The sequence below is a fragment of the Dryobates pubescens genome, chromosome 15 (genome assembly GCF_014839835.1).
Source record: "Dryobates pubescens isolate bDryPub1 chromosome 15, bDryPub1.pri, whole genome shotgun sequence".
NCBI classification, from domain to species: Eukaryota; Metazoa; Chordata; class Aves; order Piciformes; family Picidae; genus Dryobates; species Dryobates pubescens.
The window spans coordinates 14049960-14065794 of NC_071626.1; the positions used below are offsets into that span (position 1 = coordinate 14049960).

At 40.3% G+C, this 15835-nt stretch overlaps 1 protein-coding gene across 1 annotated transcript in view; it reads left to right on the top strand.

Annotated features, from left to right (window-relative positions):
* KIAA1549 (KIAA1549 ortholog) overlaps positions 1–15835 on the top strand; it is a 125887-nt gene that overhangs the window by 46058 nt on the left and 63994 nt on the right. The window contains exons 3-5 of the mRNA XM_054168090.1: positions 6328–9084; positions 10495–10583; positions 15166–15343. Of these exons, the coding sequence (XP_054024065.1) occupies positions 6328–9084; positions 10495–10583; positions 15166–15343 (3024 nt within the window). The remainder of the gene's footprint in view (positions 1–6327; positions 9085–10494; positions 10584–15165; positions 15344–15835) is intronic.

Below are 15835 nucleotides of genomic sequence, written 5' to 3' on the forward strand. Positions count from 1 at the left end.
TGTTCAGTTTCCTGCCCGTGTGCATACGTGGTCAGCCAGCCAGTCCATTACAGCACTGAGCTCTGCACCAAGTTGTTGCTTTGCTCTGCTGTGGATGATGGTCCATAGGAACTTGTGGTGGCCACAGAGGGCTTCTGTATGGGAAGCCTTTTGCTCTACCTGTTTTCCCCTCTGAGAAGCTCAAAATGGTGTGAATTGTTATGGCTAACTTTCCTTCTCACCTGCATTCAGGTTTAGAGAAGTCATAGAGAGGTGCTGGGGGCTTCTTGGTGCTGTAAGTTTTATATATTCCACAAGAGAGGATTCCTGTACAGTTTGGGTTTGCTGGTGGTGTGTAGGCATGATAAACTGTTGCATGGGTTTTGTTCACAGCCTGCTTGTTACTAAATCTACCATTTACTGGAAGCTACTGGAGGGTTTTATTCTGCCTAAGCAGTGAATACATTAGGAAGATTCCTGGGTCAGAACATAGATTGCAAGTTTTCTTATGAGGTGTACCATCGTCTGTGCAGTAGAAGTTGGGATCCAAGGCTTCTTACAGCTCTTTAACATGATAGTTACCAGCAAGTTTGTCCTAAAGGAATTATTGAGAGTTTTGTGGTTGTTTTTGTTAATGTTTGATAAAGAAGAAAATACAAATGCTAGTGCCTGATACTATTGATTCATTGGTACCTGATTTCAAGTGCAATACTTGATGAGGAGCGTTATGATGTATTTTTTTGACCTGGGTATGAAATGCAGTAAAACTGCTTTGTTTGCAAATCTTTATCAACTCTATTGGCAAGCAAATATTTATCTTTGCCCCTTCCCTTTGTGCTTTTGTGCATCTTTTCTCCTCATTTGCTGTACAGGAAGGGAGTTTCTAGTATACTTGCACCTGCGTAGCAGCTGAGCCACATCTGTTTGCATGTGGATAAAGAATGACTTCAAGATGTTCCTCTTCTCTTTTGGCGATGCATTGAAACCTGAAGTGTGCATAAGTGAGTGTGCATATACATAGGCACTCACTTTGTATGCTTCCTATTAGCACTGTTATTTTTCTTTTAGTACAACTTTGTCTATTTGTTAGGGAATTTTCTCTTCTGTAGTGTGAAAGAGTGCTGAGACTTAGCATATTTGTTTTATTTCTTTACTTTTTTAGCCTCTCAGGTGGTACAAGCAGTTTAATTAGTTAAAATTCCTAAGTGCACATGGTAAATGGTGAGTGATATTCTTGTTATTTTACAATAAAAGAATGAACATCTTTGAGAAACAGCTGTTAGGACTACAGATGATTTGTGTCCCTTGGCCCAGCCTTAGCGTTTGCTGCCTCAGGAGAGCGTTGGGCATGGGTACAGTGTGTGCTCCAGGGAGCAGGACCCCCTAAAAGCTGCCCAGAGGCCCATGGAGAAGCTGAGAGCTGACCTCTGGAAGGGTGGAACATTTCAGACTACCATCTCCTCTCCCTGTTGTTTTGTGTGCTGGGGTGATTACTGCCACTGTTCAGTGCATGCTTCATGCCTCCCAGAGAAGAAAGCAGGACAGCTTTTCAGCTGCATGTGCTGCTGTGATTGGTATTTTCCTACAAGCCAGGCACCTAAGAAATTTTAGAGGCTTACACAAGAGAGCTGTGCAAGTTTTTGCAATGGCTTAATGCAGACAAGCTCTTTTTGATGGAAGCTGGACTAAAATGTTAACAAATTAGAAACTTAATAAGTGTTGAGCTATATGAGGAAGTATTATGACATTTAATTTTTTTTTCCACATACATTTGCATTTATCATTTCTCTCTTACCCTTGGGTGGTCTTGTCCTGCACTACATTCAGTTACTTCCAATTTCTTACCTTCCAGTTCTCAAACAAAATGTTAAATAAAAAAAAAAGTCTTCTTGCTTCCCCTAAATGTGATGTGCTAGTCATGAGTGCAGTTTCAAGTGGTGAATATTCCTAGTTCATAAGCTTTAATTTTAATGGTTTGGTAGTTGTTGTTACCTAGGTAGTTAATAGGAATTTCCCCCTAATACTTGGAACATATGTAGTATCAGTTACCTTTATTCCTAAAATGCCTATTTGAAACAGTAGGCAGCAATAAAAGAGCAGTTTTTCTCCTTGCCTAGAAAATAAAGATACTATGTGTTAGTACACAGGAGAGCTTTTCTCAGTTTATTTTTCTCATCTATTCTCAATGTTGAGTTTTATCTCAAGTTTAAAGGCTTCTTTATTGTATTCACTGTTGTCATGCTTGCACCTATTGTCTATAATGTAACCTGAAATCATCTACATTTCAGTAGGTATTGATAGTCATGACAGTGTACAATTGCCACATTTTAACAGCAAAGGGCAGAAAAGTGATGCCATTTTTTTGAAGTCATATGAGAGATCAGTGGTAAAGATGGGATTACATTTGGATCCTGCATTTAATTATATATGAAAATGTATTTGTTATATATACCTGAAAGATGAAAATACGAAAGCATATAACATCCCAAATAGCTATTTGAAAAGTCATCCTTTTTTTTCCTTTATTTTAAAGTACAGAACAGACATCACTTTTCAGCAGTGCAGCTAGAAGAAGGATGAAAACTGCACTTTAATTGCTTTCAGGAAAAATGAAGTTGTCTAGTTCCTGGTTTATGAACACAGTTTTCTGGCAAGCTAACATAGTATATTTTTTTCATCAAAGAAGCCTGTAGAGTGTGGCAGTTCTTCTCTGGTCTGCATCATGGGAAGTGCCGTGGTGGCATTATGGCCATTCCTAAATTCACACAGGTCCTTGCTGGGTGTTAACGGTGTAAGGCCAGGCTTCTCAGTGCAGATTTGAGAGTTCAAGGAGTTGTGTTCAGTGATGGGTTTCATTACTTGTGAGTTTCATTCAGGCTCTTAACAGTTTTGGGGGGCAGCAGAAGCAGCACAGAATTCGTCAATCTAAGCCCATCAGCACATTTCCTATGCTGCCACTTCTCCTGTGTCCTAATGTTGTTGTCTGACCTGCAGCATTGTGCTGGTGCCATCTGCACCTGCTGTGGCCCCTGCCCCACAAGTGCTCCCCTTTCGTCCCTTTTTCTGTCAGTTGGTATCACAGCTTTGCTTCCTAAGCTAGCTATTCTTTTTCATAATGTTATCAGCTTTGCAGAGTTTGGGTAGTCTGATTGTCATCCTGTCACTGTTGTCTAGCTCAACAGCAGTACTGTTGCTGGACAGCAAAACCGTCACCCAGCAATAACAGCTGTGCAAACAAGCAAGTCAGCATTGATATTCATCAATAGCTTTGTGCAGGCATGGCATTGAGATACACCACAACATGTGCAATCTGTCTGCTTTCTTTGTCCCATGGTATAGCCAGATCGGCTGCTCTGTGCTGACGAGGGTGTGATTGTCATGCCATGATGTGCCTTCACCTCCTTGCCTTTTTCTGTTGCTTTTCCTTCCTATTTGTGGGCTGTCTAGCTGCTCCGAGGCACATCTGCCATGTGTCCCATCTGCTCTCCATGCGAGGCACACACAGTTCTGACAAGGAATCTTCAAGTAGTACATTGTTCTTCTGGAGATGACAGGAAACAATAATTTGTATTATCAATGGCATGTCACTAGTGATCCTTGCTTTTGAAATGCCAAGCAAAGCAAACTGGCTTGCAAACTTGCTGGTGAGCTGTTTCAAAATCCTGTATGCACAGTGAATTATCTCCACTTCACTTACCTGAAGTAATGCTCTTGCATTGTCTTATACCTTGTAACTTTTTCAAGATATGGTGTGTCTGCATTAAAAAAAAATGCATGCTTCTCAGTAGTTGTGTTCTTTCCTTCCTGCCAGCAGTAGCAAGATTCTTTACATTAAAAGGCACAGTTGTATAATAATATTGTTGTTTACTCTTATTTTGTCTTTCAAGGAAAAAATATTAGCAGATTGTGAAGGAAAAAAAAAATAATTCCAAATTTGGAACAAATCTGAAGCCAAGATTGCCCTTGCTTCTTGTGCATGTCTGTTGGGCAGCTAGTAGGGGTGCAAGCAACTTCAGAACATCATTGTCATGGGTAGTCACTTTCAGCAGGATCTTGACTTGTGATTGCTCCCCTGTCAAATTGAACAAAGATAAAGGGAGCCCTCTGTGGAGGAAGGAAGATTATACACAGCATAGGCATATATAGGCAGTAAAACTGTTGTTTGGGGTATCACCTGTATCTTTGGGTCAAACATTCGGAGTTAATTGACCACAGGCGCAAGTACAAATTAGTATGTACTCAACTTTGTCAGTCATGTTAACTGTCACATGTAACAGTTCCATGTTTACCACATTTAACTGTGGTGAGGCTAACACAGCTGCTTGACCTTACTGCTGCTGCAATTGACAACATGAAGCTATGATGAACAAGAACTTACCTGTTGGCATGTTACTTGGAATTTACCGTAAGCAAGCACTAGGTGGCCAAAGTGTGACTAAAGTGGACAGCATTTTACAGGGCTGGCTAAAAGGAATGGTGCATGTGTATGTGGAGAAAAATCATCTATTTTGGCACTGGGCTTTTTGGTAGCCTTTTAAGTCTTTGGTAACTCCCTTCTTATTCAAAATTTCACAAACTGAAAAGTGAAGGTGGGAAGCCCAAGTCAAAGGAAGGAGTGAGGGTAGAGAGACTTTTGTCAAGGAGGAAACATTGAATACCTTTTGCTTAGCAAATGAGTATGGCTCAGGATCTGTGTTTTGGTTCCACGCTTTCATGTGATCTGTAAAATGAAGTATATGTGCTCACGTAAGGAAATGAAGTAAACGTGCTCATATTTGAGTGGGTATGATTACTGATACAGTGGTCTTAGCTCTGTGCATTAATTCTTTTGTGTTTCAGATCAGCAGCTTCAAAATTTTTCAAGTCAGTATGTCAGTGTTTGAAAAGTTGTGTCTAGGAATCCAGCTAACAGACCTGGGAGGGGATGAGTGCAGCAGTTTATCACCTTTGGAAAGTGTTAGACTGACAACAATGTGTAACAGATAGGTGAGCTATTCCTGCAAGACCTACCACTGGTTGCTGAGTTCAAAGCATTCTCTAAAGGGTTACAAATGTAGTTGCAGTAGAGCGGTGTAATGTATCACCTTCTGGCACTGTATACTGTGTATGCTCCTTTTCAACTGGTCCCTGGTGGTTTAACTGAGTGGGATTCCCCTGTGCCCCCCTTTTTATGTGCATTGTCAGTTGGTTCCAGCAGCCACTGCGGGGACACTCCCATATGAAAACAGGTTGGTCAGGTGGGATAGAGAATTTAAAGATGAAGCCTTTGTGTGTATCCCTGAAAAATATCCTGCAGCAGTTTTCTGTGATTTCATTTAACACCCAGGTCTGAAGGCTGCTAACCCAGTCTTGACATTTCAGAGAAGTACTCAAGCGATAATCAACCTTTTCTCTGCAAAGCACATTCATGGCTGGAAAAGCTTACATACAGATCTTCTCTGTAACCCAAGAACACTTCCGTGAGAGAGGAGCAACTCTAGTCAAGTTATGCAAATGATACTCGTATATGACTTTTGCAAGTATTTTGTTAAAATACCTGGTGAATTCGTAGCTTTTTCTCCTTTATGTTTGAACCCAGCTATTATTATTTGAATCCTGCAATTTGGAGCAATGAAAGTTTCATGACCAGTGGCCCTTAAGCAGAGTACTCCTACAACAGGTTGTGAATAAAGATGGCAATTTTGTAAGTAAGCAATTTGTCACTGACTGCTAAAAAGCTCGAAGTTAAATGAGTGGCTTACTATGGAAGTGTGAATACTGGACATGTTAGCAAATTCTTGTAGTTTATACCAAGCCCACATTTACCTTACAAAAAGGAAACCTCTCTTCGTCTCTGCTCAGTGTCACTCACTTCTGAGATGGCAGGGAAGATCTGGTCCTTGAAATCGAATAGGACTGTTAGTGATCCAAATATTAAGAAGTTGTAAAACCAGAGGAAATTTAATGATGCTAATCAAAAGCAGAAGACTTAAAGTTATGGAACCTTTCCCTCTCCATTGTTCTTTATTAACCCTTTTCAGTTTACTTTGTTGAGACTGTTTATTGCTGTGAACTGCCTGGCACAGGTGAGAGGGAGCCACTTTCTGTCCTTCCATGGGGCTTGCTGGAGTGCTACTCTAGAGAGATGAGTAGGTGCAGGGTGAGAGGAGCTTGTCCTGCACATTTCCAGGGAATGGAGTTTCACAGGGAATCTTAATCTTGTGCTGACTTGCACACTCACTGAGAGGTTTTTCTTTTAGCCCTTGTATTCTTGGCAGTTGTGTCCAGAAATAGTATGTGAAGTTTCTCATTACAGTCTTACTGCTTGTGCTAATCTGGTGGGTTTTGTTTTTGTCTCTCTTCATTTAGATGAGAAATCCATGGAGCGGCAAAATTTCTCGTTTTTCTCAATGGACTCAGAGGTGCACCAAAGCATATCAGGCAGCAGGACACAAATGGCCTTAGCACAAAGTACTTTGGAGTCCCAGGAAAGTAATATTCATCAAACAGTTTTATCATCTGTTACCACTCCCTTTGATGTGACTTTATTTAACCAAGAAGAAGTGACCAGGATTTCAGAAGGGAGAAGTACCCCGTTGGTAGATGACTCTGTAACAAGCAATGAGGCGTTCTTAGGTGATGATGAATTTATTAGCTCATTTCCAAAGGCCCAGTGGACTCCTCCACTGAAGTCTTTTGCAGTTTTAACAGATCATCACTCAGTTAATACCTTAGAGCCATCAAGAGAAATGTTAGAAACTGTGTTGCTAACACCTTCATTATCTGTCCTTTTTTCATCATATGATATCTCAAAAACAGCACAGCAGAAGACTCCGTTGGGTGTCGTTCTTGAACACAGTAAAACTCTCACAGAATTGAAGCCTTTTGTACCAGATAGTGAAATGCTAACTCCAAGCAGAGACTTGCTGTTGTACCCTCCAAATACAGCTATTTATTTCACTTCCATTCCTTCAGAGGTAGGACTTGAAGTGCAGGAAAACATAAATGCAAGCTTAACAGCTCAGCCTTTTGGGACTGCCTCAGAAGGGTTGCCTCTTCATCTCAAGCTGCTGAATAAAACTATCCCTGTGACCCCAGATGCCACAGCACAAAGTGCAAACCTGTATGGTGATGTTTACGCTGATGTGAGTAGCAGTGCGCCAGAAGCTCTCAGTCTAAGCACCTACTCCAGTCCAAGCATACCCTGGGCCACACCAGCTTCAGCAGCCAGTGCTGAGCCTGCTTTGTTTCCTATTAGTCTTCCACTTGCATCCTTCCCACTTCGCTCAGCTGCCATTTCTACAGACTCTAATACAGTTCTTAATGCCAGCCTGTTTACACGTGAATTCTCCAGTACAACACCAAATTTGCCTGCTGGTTCAGAAACACAAAGTCAGTCAGAGCTTGCCAGTGAGCTCATGAGTCCAGTGCCTTCCACAAGATCATACAGTTCTTGTCTGTATTGTGACTCAGATTCATTTCTTCCAGAAGCAGACTTTTCCCCAGATCATGACGTGGGCTCAGGCGATTATCTTGAAACTTTGTCCATCAAAGCCTCTGAAGTACAAGGTATAACTCCATTTACAACTATAATTACTGATGGGTATGAATTAGAAGAACCTACACCTGAGATTTTTGATACTTCTTTTCCATCCAGACCAGTTGTTTCATTTTCTTCAAGAGCTGCAGAAATGCCTGATTCAAGCCTGTTTTTATTAAGCACTACAGACCCTGTCCTTAACAACAGAACATCTATAACAGTTTCTTCTTATTACCATCAGCTCCCTGGAGAAACATCACCGAACATCTCCGTTGCACAGTTTTCCCACCCTGTTCTGGAAACAGTTTTGCCGACACCAAGCATTCATGTAGAATTTCACGATGCCACCACTGTTCTGTTTGACTCTACCTTGATCCCGAGTGAACTAGTAGCATCAGTTGCTGTCAGGCATACAACTTTGCTGGAGTTGCCAGAATTAATGCCATCAGAGTCTGTAGTTTTGCTTGACAAGACATCTACAAGGGAGGAACTGTCTTCAAATATTTCAGATTTTCCACCCAGTCTTTTATCAACACCCTTTCTTATTGAACCTAGCTACGTGTCTTTATCATCGGCTGTGCTAAATTCTTACTCTGTGATGCAAAGTGATTTATCAATCCTCTTACCTCAGACCTTGTTGACTGAGACTTCAGTACTTTCTGAGGATGTTTCTAACCGGGTTTCCAGCTGGGACATAGCTACTACTGTCAGCGCTGCCACTGACACCGAGGTTTCTCAGTTCCCCCTCAGCCAAACACTCTATTTTTATTCAAATGCATCCTCTGTTCCAGGTACACATGTTCCTGAAATAATGCCATCATCAGATTTTAACTCTGAGATGTCTCTGCTTCTGGAAGCACCCTCAGTATTAACAGTGGGCTCTGAAGTTGTGTTTACCTCAGGTGTTACAGGAGCTACCTCTCAGTTGGAGCCTTCACTCTCCACATCCCATTCCGTGGCTCCTACCCTGGTGCTGCCCACTTCTGGCACCCAGTCTGTTACCAGCAGCATCTTACTCAATGAACCAGATACGATCTCCTTGTTTACTACCTTTCTGGCAACTCCTGTCTTAAATGTGTCTTCATCTGTCCTCCCTACTGCTGCAGCTTCTGGTGAGGATATTGGTGCTACCGTTAACCCCACGCTGCTTTTAACGTCTCACAGTGAGGGCAGTGCGCTCACAGTCCTTCCTCCCACAGACCCTGACAACCTGACACCCCATGCTGACACCAGCAGCATGATGACGTTTCTTCCTACAGCATCTCTGTCTGTGACCGCATCCTTTGCTCCCACGCCATTTCCTCTGACTTCCAGTCCTCCCACTGGACGTGAAGTTCTAACAGGAAGCAGTGTAACTGCTGGTACCGATGCATCGACCGCGTTTACCAGCATCCCCGTGACCACTGCCACTAGTGCTACAGACAGCCATGACACAACTGCTGTAGGTGGCCTGGGGACGTTCTCCTCCACCCCTCTGGCGACCACTACTCCATCTGAACCTGCAGTTGTAACCTCTGCCATGACCACCACCAGACAACCTTATGTGTGTGACATCACAGTTCCTGATAGTTACTTAGTCACTGCGGGTAAGTGTGACTTACACAGAAGCCAGTGTAATGTGACCCTCTAGCTAAATTGCAGGTCTTGAATTAGGTAAGCGAACCTTTCAAAGAAGTAATAGTGTAGTAATAGAATTCACTCAAACAAAGTCTCTTGTGGTAGGGAGTTACATACACATTACACTGTGCAGAGAATGAAATTGTCTTCTAGAACTGCTGATAGTTGCATGCAAGTATGCTGAATTAGAGGCTGCTTTATCATGATTTCATGGATTGTAAAATGGATGCTACTGTCATGCTACTGTTCCTCCAAACTATTAAATGTTATGACTGAGTAGGTTTCTCCTTTCAGTTGCTGCTGTTTAAAAAAAACCCCAAAAGCCTGCATGTAAGGTAATGTTATAATATGAAGGAGGAGAATTGGTTTGTTTGGATTTTATTACTGTTTTTGTAATTTTACAGCACTGGCTTATGTTTATATTTTTACCTCATTCCATACTTACTTCAGTTGGATTTGGTGTGTTTGTAATCAGAAAAAGTGACATGAGTGTGTTTCAAAATTAAGTATCTCAGCATCTGTGTTTGCTTTTTTTGGTGCTTTCCCACCTTTTCCTTGCTTGTTAACAGAACACCACCAGTGAACTAATTCAAGGCAGCTGCTGCAGTGCTGCATGCTCTGTGGTAAGCAGCAGATTTTGCCCTTAACATTTACTTGTAATATGTAAAGCAAAATTAGCATAAGCTCACCCACCAGATACGAAAGTGAGCTGGGGATGCTGTGGATGAGGCAAGATTATTTTTTTTTAACCTGACATTTGAGTAGTTTTGTAGGCAAGTTACTGGTGGAAAGTAACTTGCAGGGTGACAACATTATACTTTTCAGTTGTTTCCATAGTCACAGTCTCAAGTGTGACTGTAACAGACATGACATCCATAGGGATGTGGAGTTTTTAAAACAGTTTCTTACTCAATGGATATCCATTTCAGTAATGTCATGTTTGTTTGCTTTTAAGAGAAAAGTAGATGTGTATTTTCTGTGCCTTTTTTCTGACCTCATCTACATTCCATGAATTGCCTACAAACTTTAAGTTCATTGTGCACAGGTCAGACTGAATGTGCTGTGACTTTCAGATCCAATTTGAATGCCTCAATGACTCTTTAGAAGATTCTTCCAGTAGAATGCTAAAGACAGTAGATATGGAAGAAAACAAAACAAGAGCAAGAAATAAACCTGGAGTTCCTCAAACTGTCTGTACAGTCACTTTTTAGGATACAGTCACACCTTTGCCTGTTTCCTTGTCTGTCATCTTAAGTGTTTGATGCAGTTGATCTCTTTGCCTGCTTTTTCATGCTTTGCACAACTGAAAATGCAGCTTTGAACCAAAGCCCAAGAGAAAAATGTATTTACTGTATTTAATGACTGACATTAATTTCCAGTGCTGGCCCGAAGAGCTGTTCTACAAAATGTTATTGAGTCCATCAGAGAGGTGCTCAGAGTTCAGTTCAGGCGCTCGGTAGAGCTAGAGGTAAGTGGTATGAAGTGTGTATAAGTACTCTTTGATCAATACAGTGAAACAGTTGGTTTAGTTCACAGGATAAAATGGTGATTTAAAAACAACCTGTGTGGTACTGTATCAGAGAGAGATTTATTCTGAAATGTTAGTCATGTGGTTTTGTTTTTCTTTCTTTTTTTTTTTTTTAATAATGTGAATTTGACATCATCCCAAAGAGTGCCCCGTCTCTGCTGCTTACCTCCTTTGGCTGATGAATTGAAATTGAACTGAAAAGCTTTTACCCTTCCAAGTACCTGTTAAAAAGTTTTGTTTCTCCTGCTAGCTGATTATACACTTAGCACCTAAAAGAAAACAAAACCTTCTGCGCAGCCTTCTGCTGTTTTATGTTGCAAGGCCTTCAACACTTACAGGGAAAGTTGTGTAATCCCAAATGCAGGGTTTGGCAGATGAAAGATGCAGGGGGAAAAAAATCAGGTGTGCAATGGTAAGATACTATTTTTAAGACTTCTAGTAGGTGTGACTCCTGTCCTTTCAGGTTGGGTGTTTGGATTTTATTTTTTTTTTTTAAATTAGAGGCTTTTCTTTTAGTTTGTGAATTATACCCTCAGATTATGCAATCTGGAATAGTCAAATAGAAGGCAAAAGTTCATGATGATTCAATTACACTAATTTTGAGTGACTTTGTAGGCTTCAGTTACATGAAAGTACTTATCCTCTTTATAGTAACAGCAATAAGACAAAATCTGTTGCTAAATACTTAAAGGTTGATTGGAGCAAACATCTGATGTCTTTATATTTTTGCCCTTTGAATTCCTTCCTTTCATGCCCACTATTGTCTTGTAGAGCTCTCAATACGATGCTTTGGCCCTAAGGCTTCTCAGAAGCAACTATTCTTACAAACAGTTTCAGCTTCATTCTTTGCAAGAAATATTATTTTTTCTATCAAAAGGAGAGAATGTTTCTGTGGAAACAGTTGTGCATATTTTATGCTGGAATGGTGCTTTCTTATGTGTTCTTTGTGATGTCTTGGGTATGAGTTTTACACTAAAAATAAACAACAGCAAAATAATCAACAGCAAATGTCTACCTCCAATGGCAGGGGTCTAACAAAATGGTTTATAAAAGGAGCTATCTAAAAATGTCAGTATGTTGAGTGGTGATGGAATGCAGACATTTAAACACAGTTTGCCTGTACTGTGAAAAGGAATTGAACAGCCTGGACTTCTGGTAGTCCAGAGTACCTAGGAACTCCATGTACCTTTGAAAGTTATGGTAAAGTAGTGTGCTTCTCTAAGCTGCCTTTTCACTCTGTGTGCTATTACAGCTCACAGATGTTGTCCCCTTGCTGTGATGTAATGCACAGTAAACCAGAAGACAGTCTTGTTAAATTTAACTTGCTTGTAATATATGCTTTATAAGTAAAACCCATGGCAACAGTGGATATAATTGCTGCTCACTTTAAGTACAAATGGAGTTTAACACTGCAAAAATTATATTTTCTCCCAGCTTTTTCAGTTGAAACTTTGGTCTGTGCTTCTTCATTATTTCAAACATTCTGAGTTGTTGAAGTGGAAATAAAAGGAGGCAGGATTGAATCCTGTCTAATGAAAAAACTTTTGACAGTTTTCCCCTTGCAAAAGTCCTTATAGCAAAGGGAGAATAACCTAAAACTTCTAAGTTCTTTCTTTTCAGTTGGTCTGAGTGTATTGCTTCTGCAAAAGAATCCAACTCTATTGTTTGCATAAGAGTAATTTTTGTCAACTTTATGTAATATAAACCTTATGACACTTGGAGAAGATCTGTTATGCAATGTTCTCTTGACTTAGCTTTGTTGCACTGGGATATGAAATAAAATAGTGTTGGCAGTGACTTTCTGCCAGGACCCCTGGTGCCATTAAGCTCATGCCAGCAGGAAAAAGCTTTTCACCAGCGTCATTTGTGCTCGGAAATTTTATCATGCAGTATAATTAATACTTCAGCCACTTTTACCATATTTAATAGAGGGGTTTAGGCCTATCCTTAGCATATTGGGTTTTATAATTCAAAATTGGTAAACCTCTTGTTTTCAAAATAAGGAGAGTTCATTGTCAGGCAGTTAAAGACTTTTTTTCAAAGATGCCACCTTGTGGACTTGTGCTGGCTTCATCACTTCTCTCTGCTGCTGAAATTCAGGATGGTACCATTAAAGTGTGTAAAAATGGTGGGTGAGAGAATTGTTGCCTTAGGAACCTGATATGGGTAGAAGCAGAAGCTTTTTTTCATGTTTAAGACCCATGGGCCTTTGTAGCTCATCTTCAGGAAGTTAAATGCTCTCTGCAGGCTCTTTACAGGCTGCTTAATAAGGTGGCAGTGAGGAAATTGTTTGTTTATGCTTTCTGCCAGATGTTTGCACAGCATAATATAGTGGAGTGCAGTCATGGTTTAGATTGTAGCAAAGATGCATCTAATCAAATATTTTAGGGGACAATAATCGATAGCAAATGCTTAGGGAATACTCTAAGGGACAGAGTAAGCATACAGTGATGTTTTCCCTCCAGTAAACCGAGGCTTGGAAACTTACTGTACTAGGAGCTCTCTCATGCAGCTAGCTTTCAGTGAGACAGGTTTTTTCCCATGAACAGCAAAGCTGGATTAGCTGTTGCACTTCAGAGAAGGGAGAGCTTAACTTGAGGGGTTCTCTGTTCCTGCTAAAAGTTTCTGCTTTTTCTGTGGGAATGGCTTCAAAGTGCACATGGAGTTCTGCATGCTTCTTGAGCTTTCTGGCCCAAAGAGTTAAGATAAGAAATTTGACTTGTTCACTTGAATAGGTTCCATTCTTCTGGGGCTGTTGTAACTCTTCTACTGCATTGAGGCACAAAAGAGAAACACTCTTAGATGTTATGTCAAAAAAGTCGATTCCAGAAGAATGCTTGGGGTTGGCTGCTTTCATTGCATCTGTAGTGCACTGCAACAGGTCAGGGATGGGAGACAGCTGAGTTAGTTACCAGAGGCTTGATTTCTTGTCTGAAATACCGAACTAGTGCCTAGTGTAGGCTGGCTATACTAGGCCTTTCTTCCACTGCATATATTGCTTTAGAAATCACCAGCAAATTGTCACTGAGATTTGTAATTCTAATTCCTCTTTTTCTTGCCTTTTAAGTAGTCTCCTTTGCAAGTCATAGGCAACTTTCTTTTGGCATATCTTACCCATTATAACTGTTGTTTCTATTTGACAAACTGGAACTGCAGAGATCATTTCATCCTGAGATAAAAGGATAAAATTTCAGATAAGGAGCTGAAAAGAGCTGTGCATATTATTCATATCAAACAAATTTGAGTTCTATGGGTCTAAATCCATTTGAAATTTGTGAACCAAGAAGGAAGAAAAGGAATAATGAGCAGCATAGATTTTATTTTTTTTAATCCTATTTTTTCCCTTCTGCTTCTGATGTAGTTTCTTCTGGTGAAGGTGAATTCTTTCAAATGCATGGCTGTTAGAGACCAGGAAAGAGCTGCTTGCTGTCTCACCTAAATAAATAGTAATTACCATAATGTTACACTGTTGCAGAAATGCTAGTAAGGAACGTGTGGGTCACGATTTAAGTAGCACTGTGCTTTTCTGTAAGGCTGATCTTGAAGCTGGAAGGTAGCTGACATATTCCTTAACCAGCACAAAGCCTGAAAGTAGTGTATCTTGATACACATTTTTTTTTTGGACCCTCGATTTTCTGGTTGAGATTATTTCTGAGGCCATCATGTTGGACATTTCAGAGTACTTTAGTGTCAGTGCCACAGGCAAATAAAACAAAGTTGGGGAGTAAACCAAAGAGGGGGGAAAAATAGTGCTGAGTAAACAGATGTCCTTCCTATTGAGAGAGTTTCTCTGAAGGAGAGAAGACACTGCAATATGTTTAAATAAATAAAAGCCTTCAGTTTGTTCTTACTTAGGTGACAGAGAAATGGTGTTTAAAGAGTATCTGCATGGAAGCATTCACCTAGGTTAAATATAAACGTACAATCTCATTTCTTTTATATGATGACTAAGGCTCCTCAGGGCTTTTAAGAAAATTCAAAGTCAGTAGATGAATTGGAAGAGAAAAACTGCAGTTGTGTTAACTGTGCTGAAATAAGCAGATAGAAGTGTTCTCTGGAAGGAAGGATTCTTAATTATGACAATTATATCTATAAAACACAGATTATGTGTATTTTGCTCCTTGTATATAACATGTGAATGGTATAAGAATTATCTGCTATGTAGTATATGACTGAAATGCTGAAACTATGCAAGCAGTTCAGTAAGGAAACCAATTTTTAATGGCAATTCTAATGCACTTCAGGGGAATGCAGATGAGTGAGCAGTGCTACTATGCTGGGATGTGGTAAGAAGTATCAAGATGCATTGCACTGAAGAGAGGTAGCTGCACCTAGAACAGAAGATGCAAGATGTGACTCTATCACAGTGTTTGTGCTTCTGCTCCTTCTTCAAAAAAATAAAGGCTGCAATTTCCTGCGTCTTAATGATGTGGCTTTGAAATGTGTGAGACTATGTAGGTCTAAAGTGTTGCCAAATTCCCCATTGATTCTTTTTTTTTTAATTTCTTTTTCTTTTTTGTAGGTCTATAAAATTTCCCCCAAATTTGCTTTCTTGGTGACATCAGGTCCTTTTGTTTACACGGCAATAGCTGTTATAAATGTGCTTATGAACAGCAGCCTTCTTCGTGGTGAGGCCCCTACAATTCTCTCACTGCATCCCTCTTTCACTGTGCCAGACAGCAGATTCCAAGTTCAGACAGGTGAGTTCTTCCTGACATAAAAAGGAGAAGATGTAGCTTCATATTGATTCACACTTCTTCACTTACGATTAAGTATAGCGAGGTCAAGTCAAAACCCTGTGCTCTGTGCATCTTAATTCTTGGTTGGTAGTGAAAGATTTGCTGGATCCGTGGTTGAGAGGTGATAAATTGTAAACAGCTGACCCCATAATTTCATGAATTGTTGGTGTGTTGCAATCTTGCTTCAATAGGTGAGAAGGTAAAGAAGTTTTCTATGTAGCATCTACTCAGAATACTTGAATCAAGTTTCAAGTTATGTTTACCTTAAATGCTACTTTTTAGAATTCTCATTCTATGGGAGAATTGGTGAGCAAAAGGATTGATTGCTCTTGTGTAAATTGAGTAGAAGAATTGTTCATGTATTATTCAGCTTTCCATGGCTGCTGTATGGCATCAGTTTGTGTCAAGTCTACTAGTAAGAGTTTTGAGAGTCAGTGGTACCATTGAAAAACT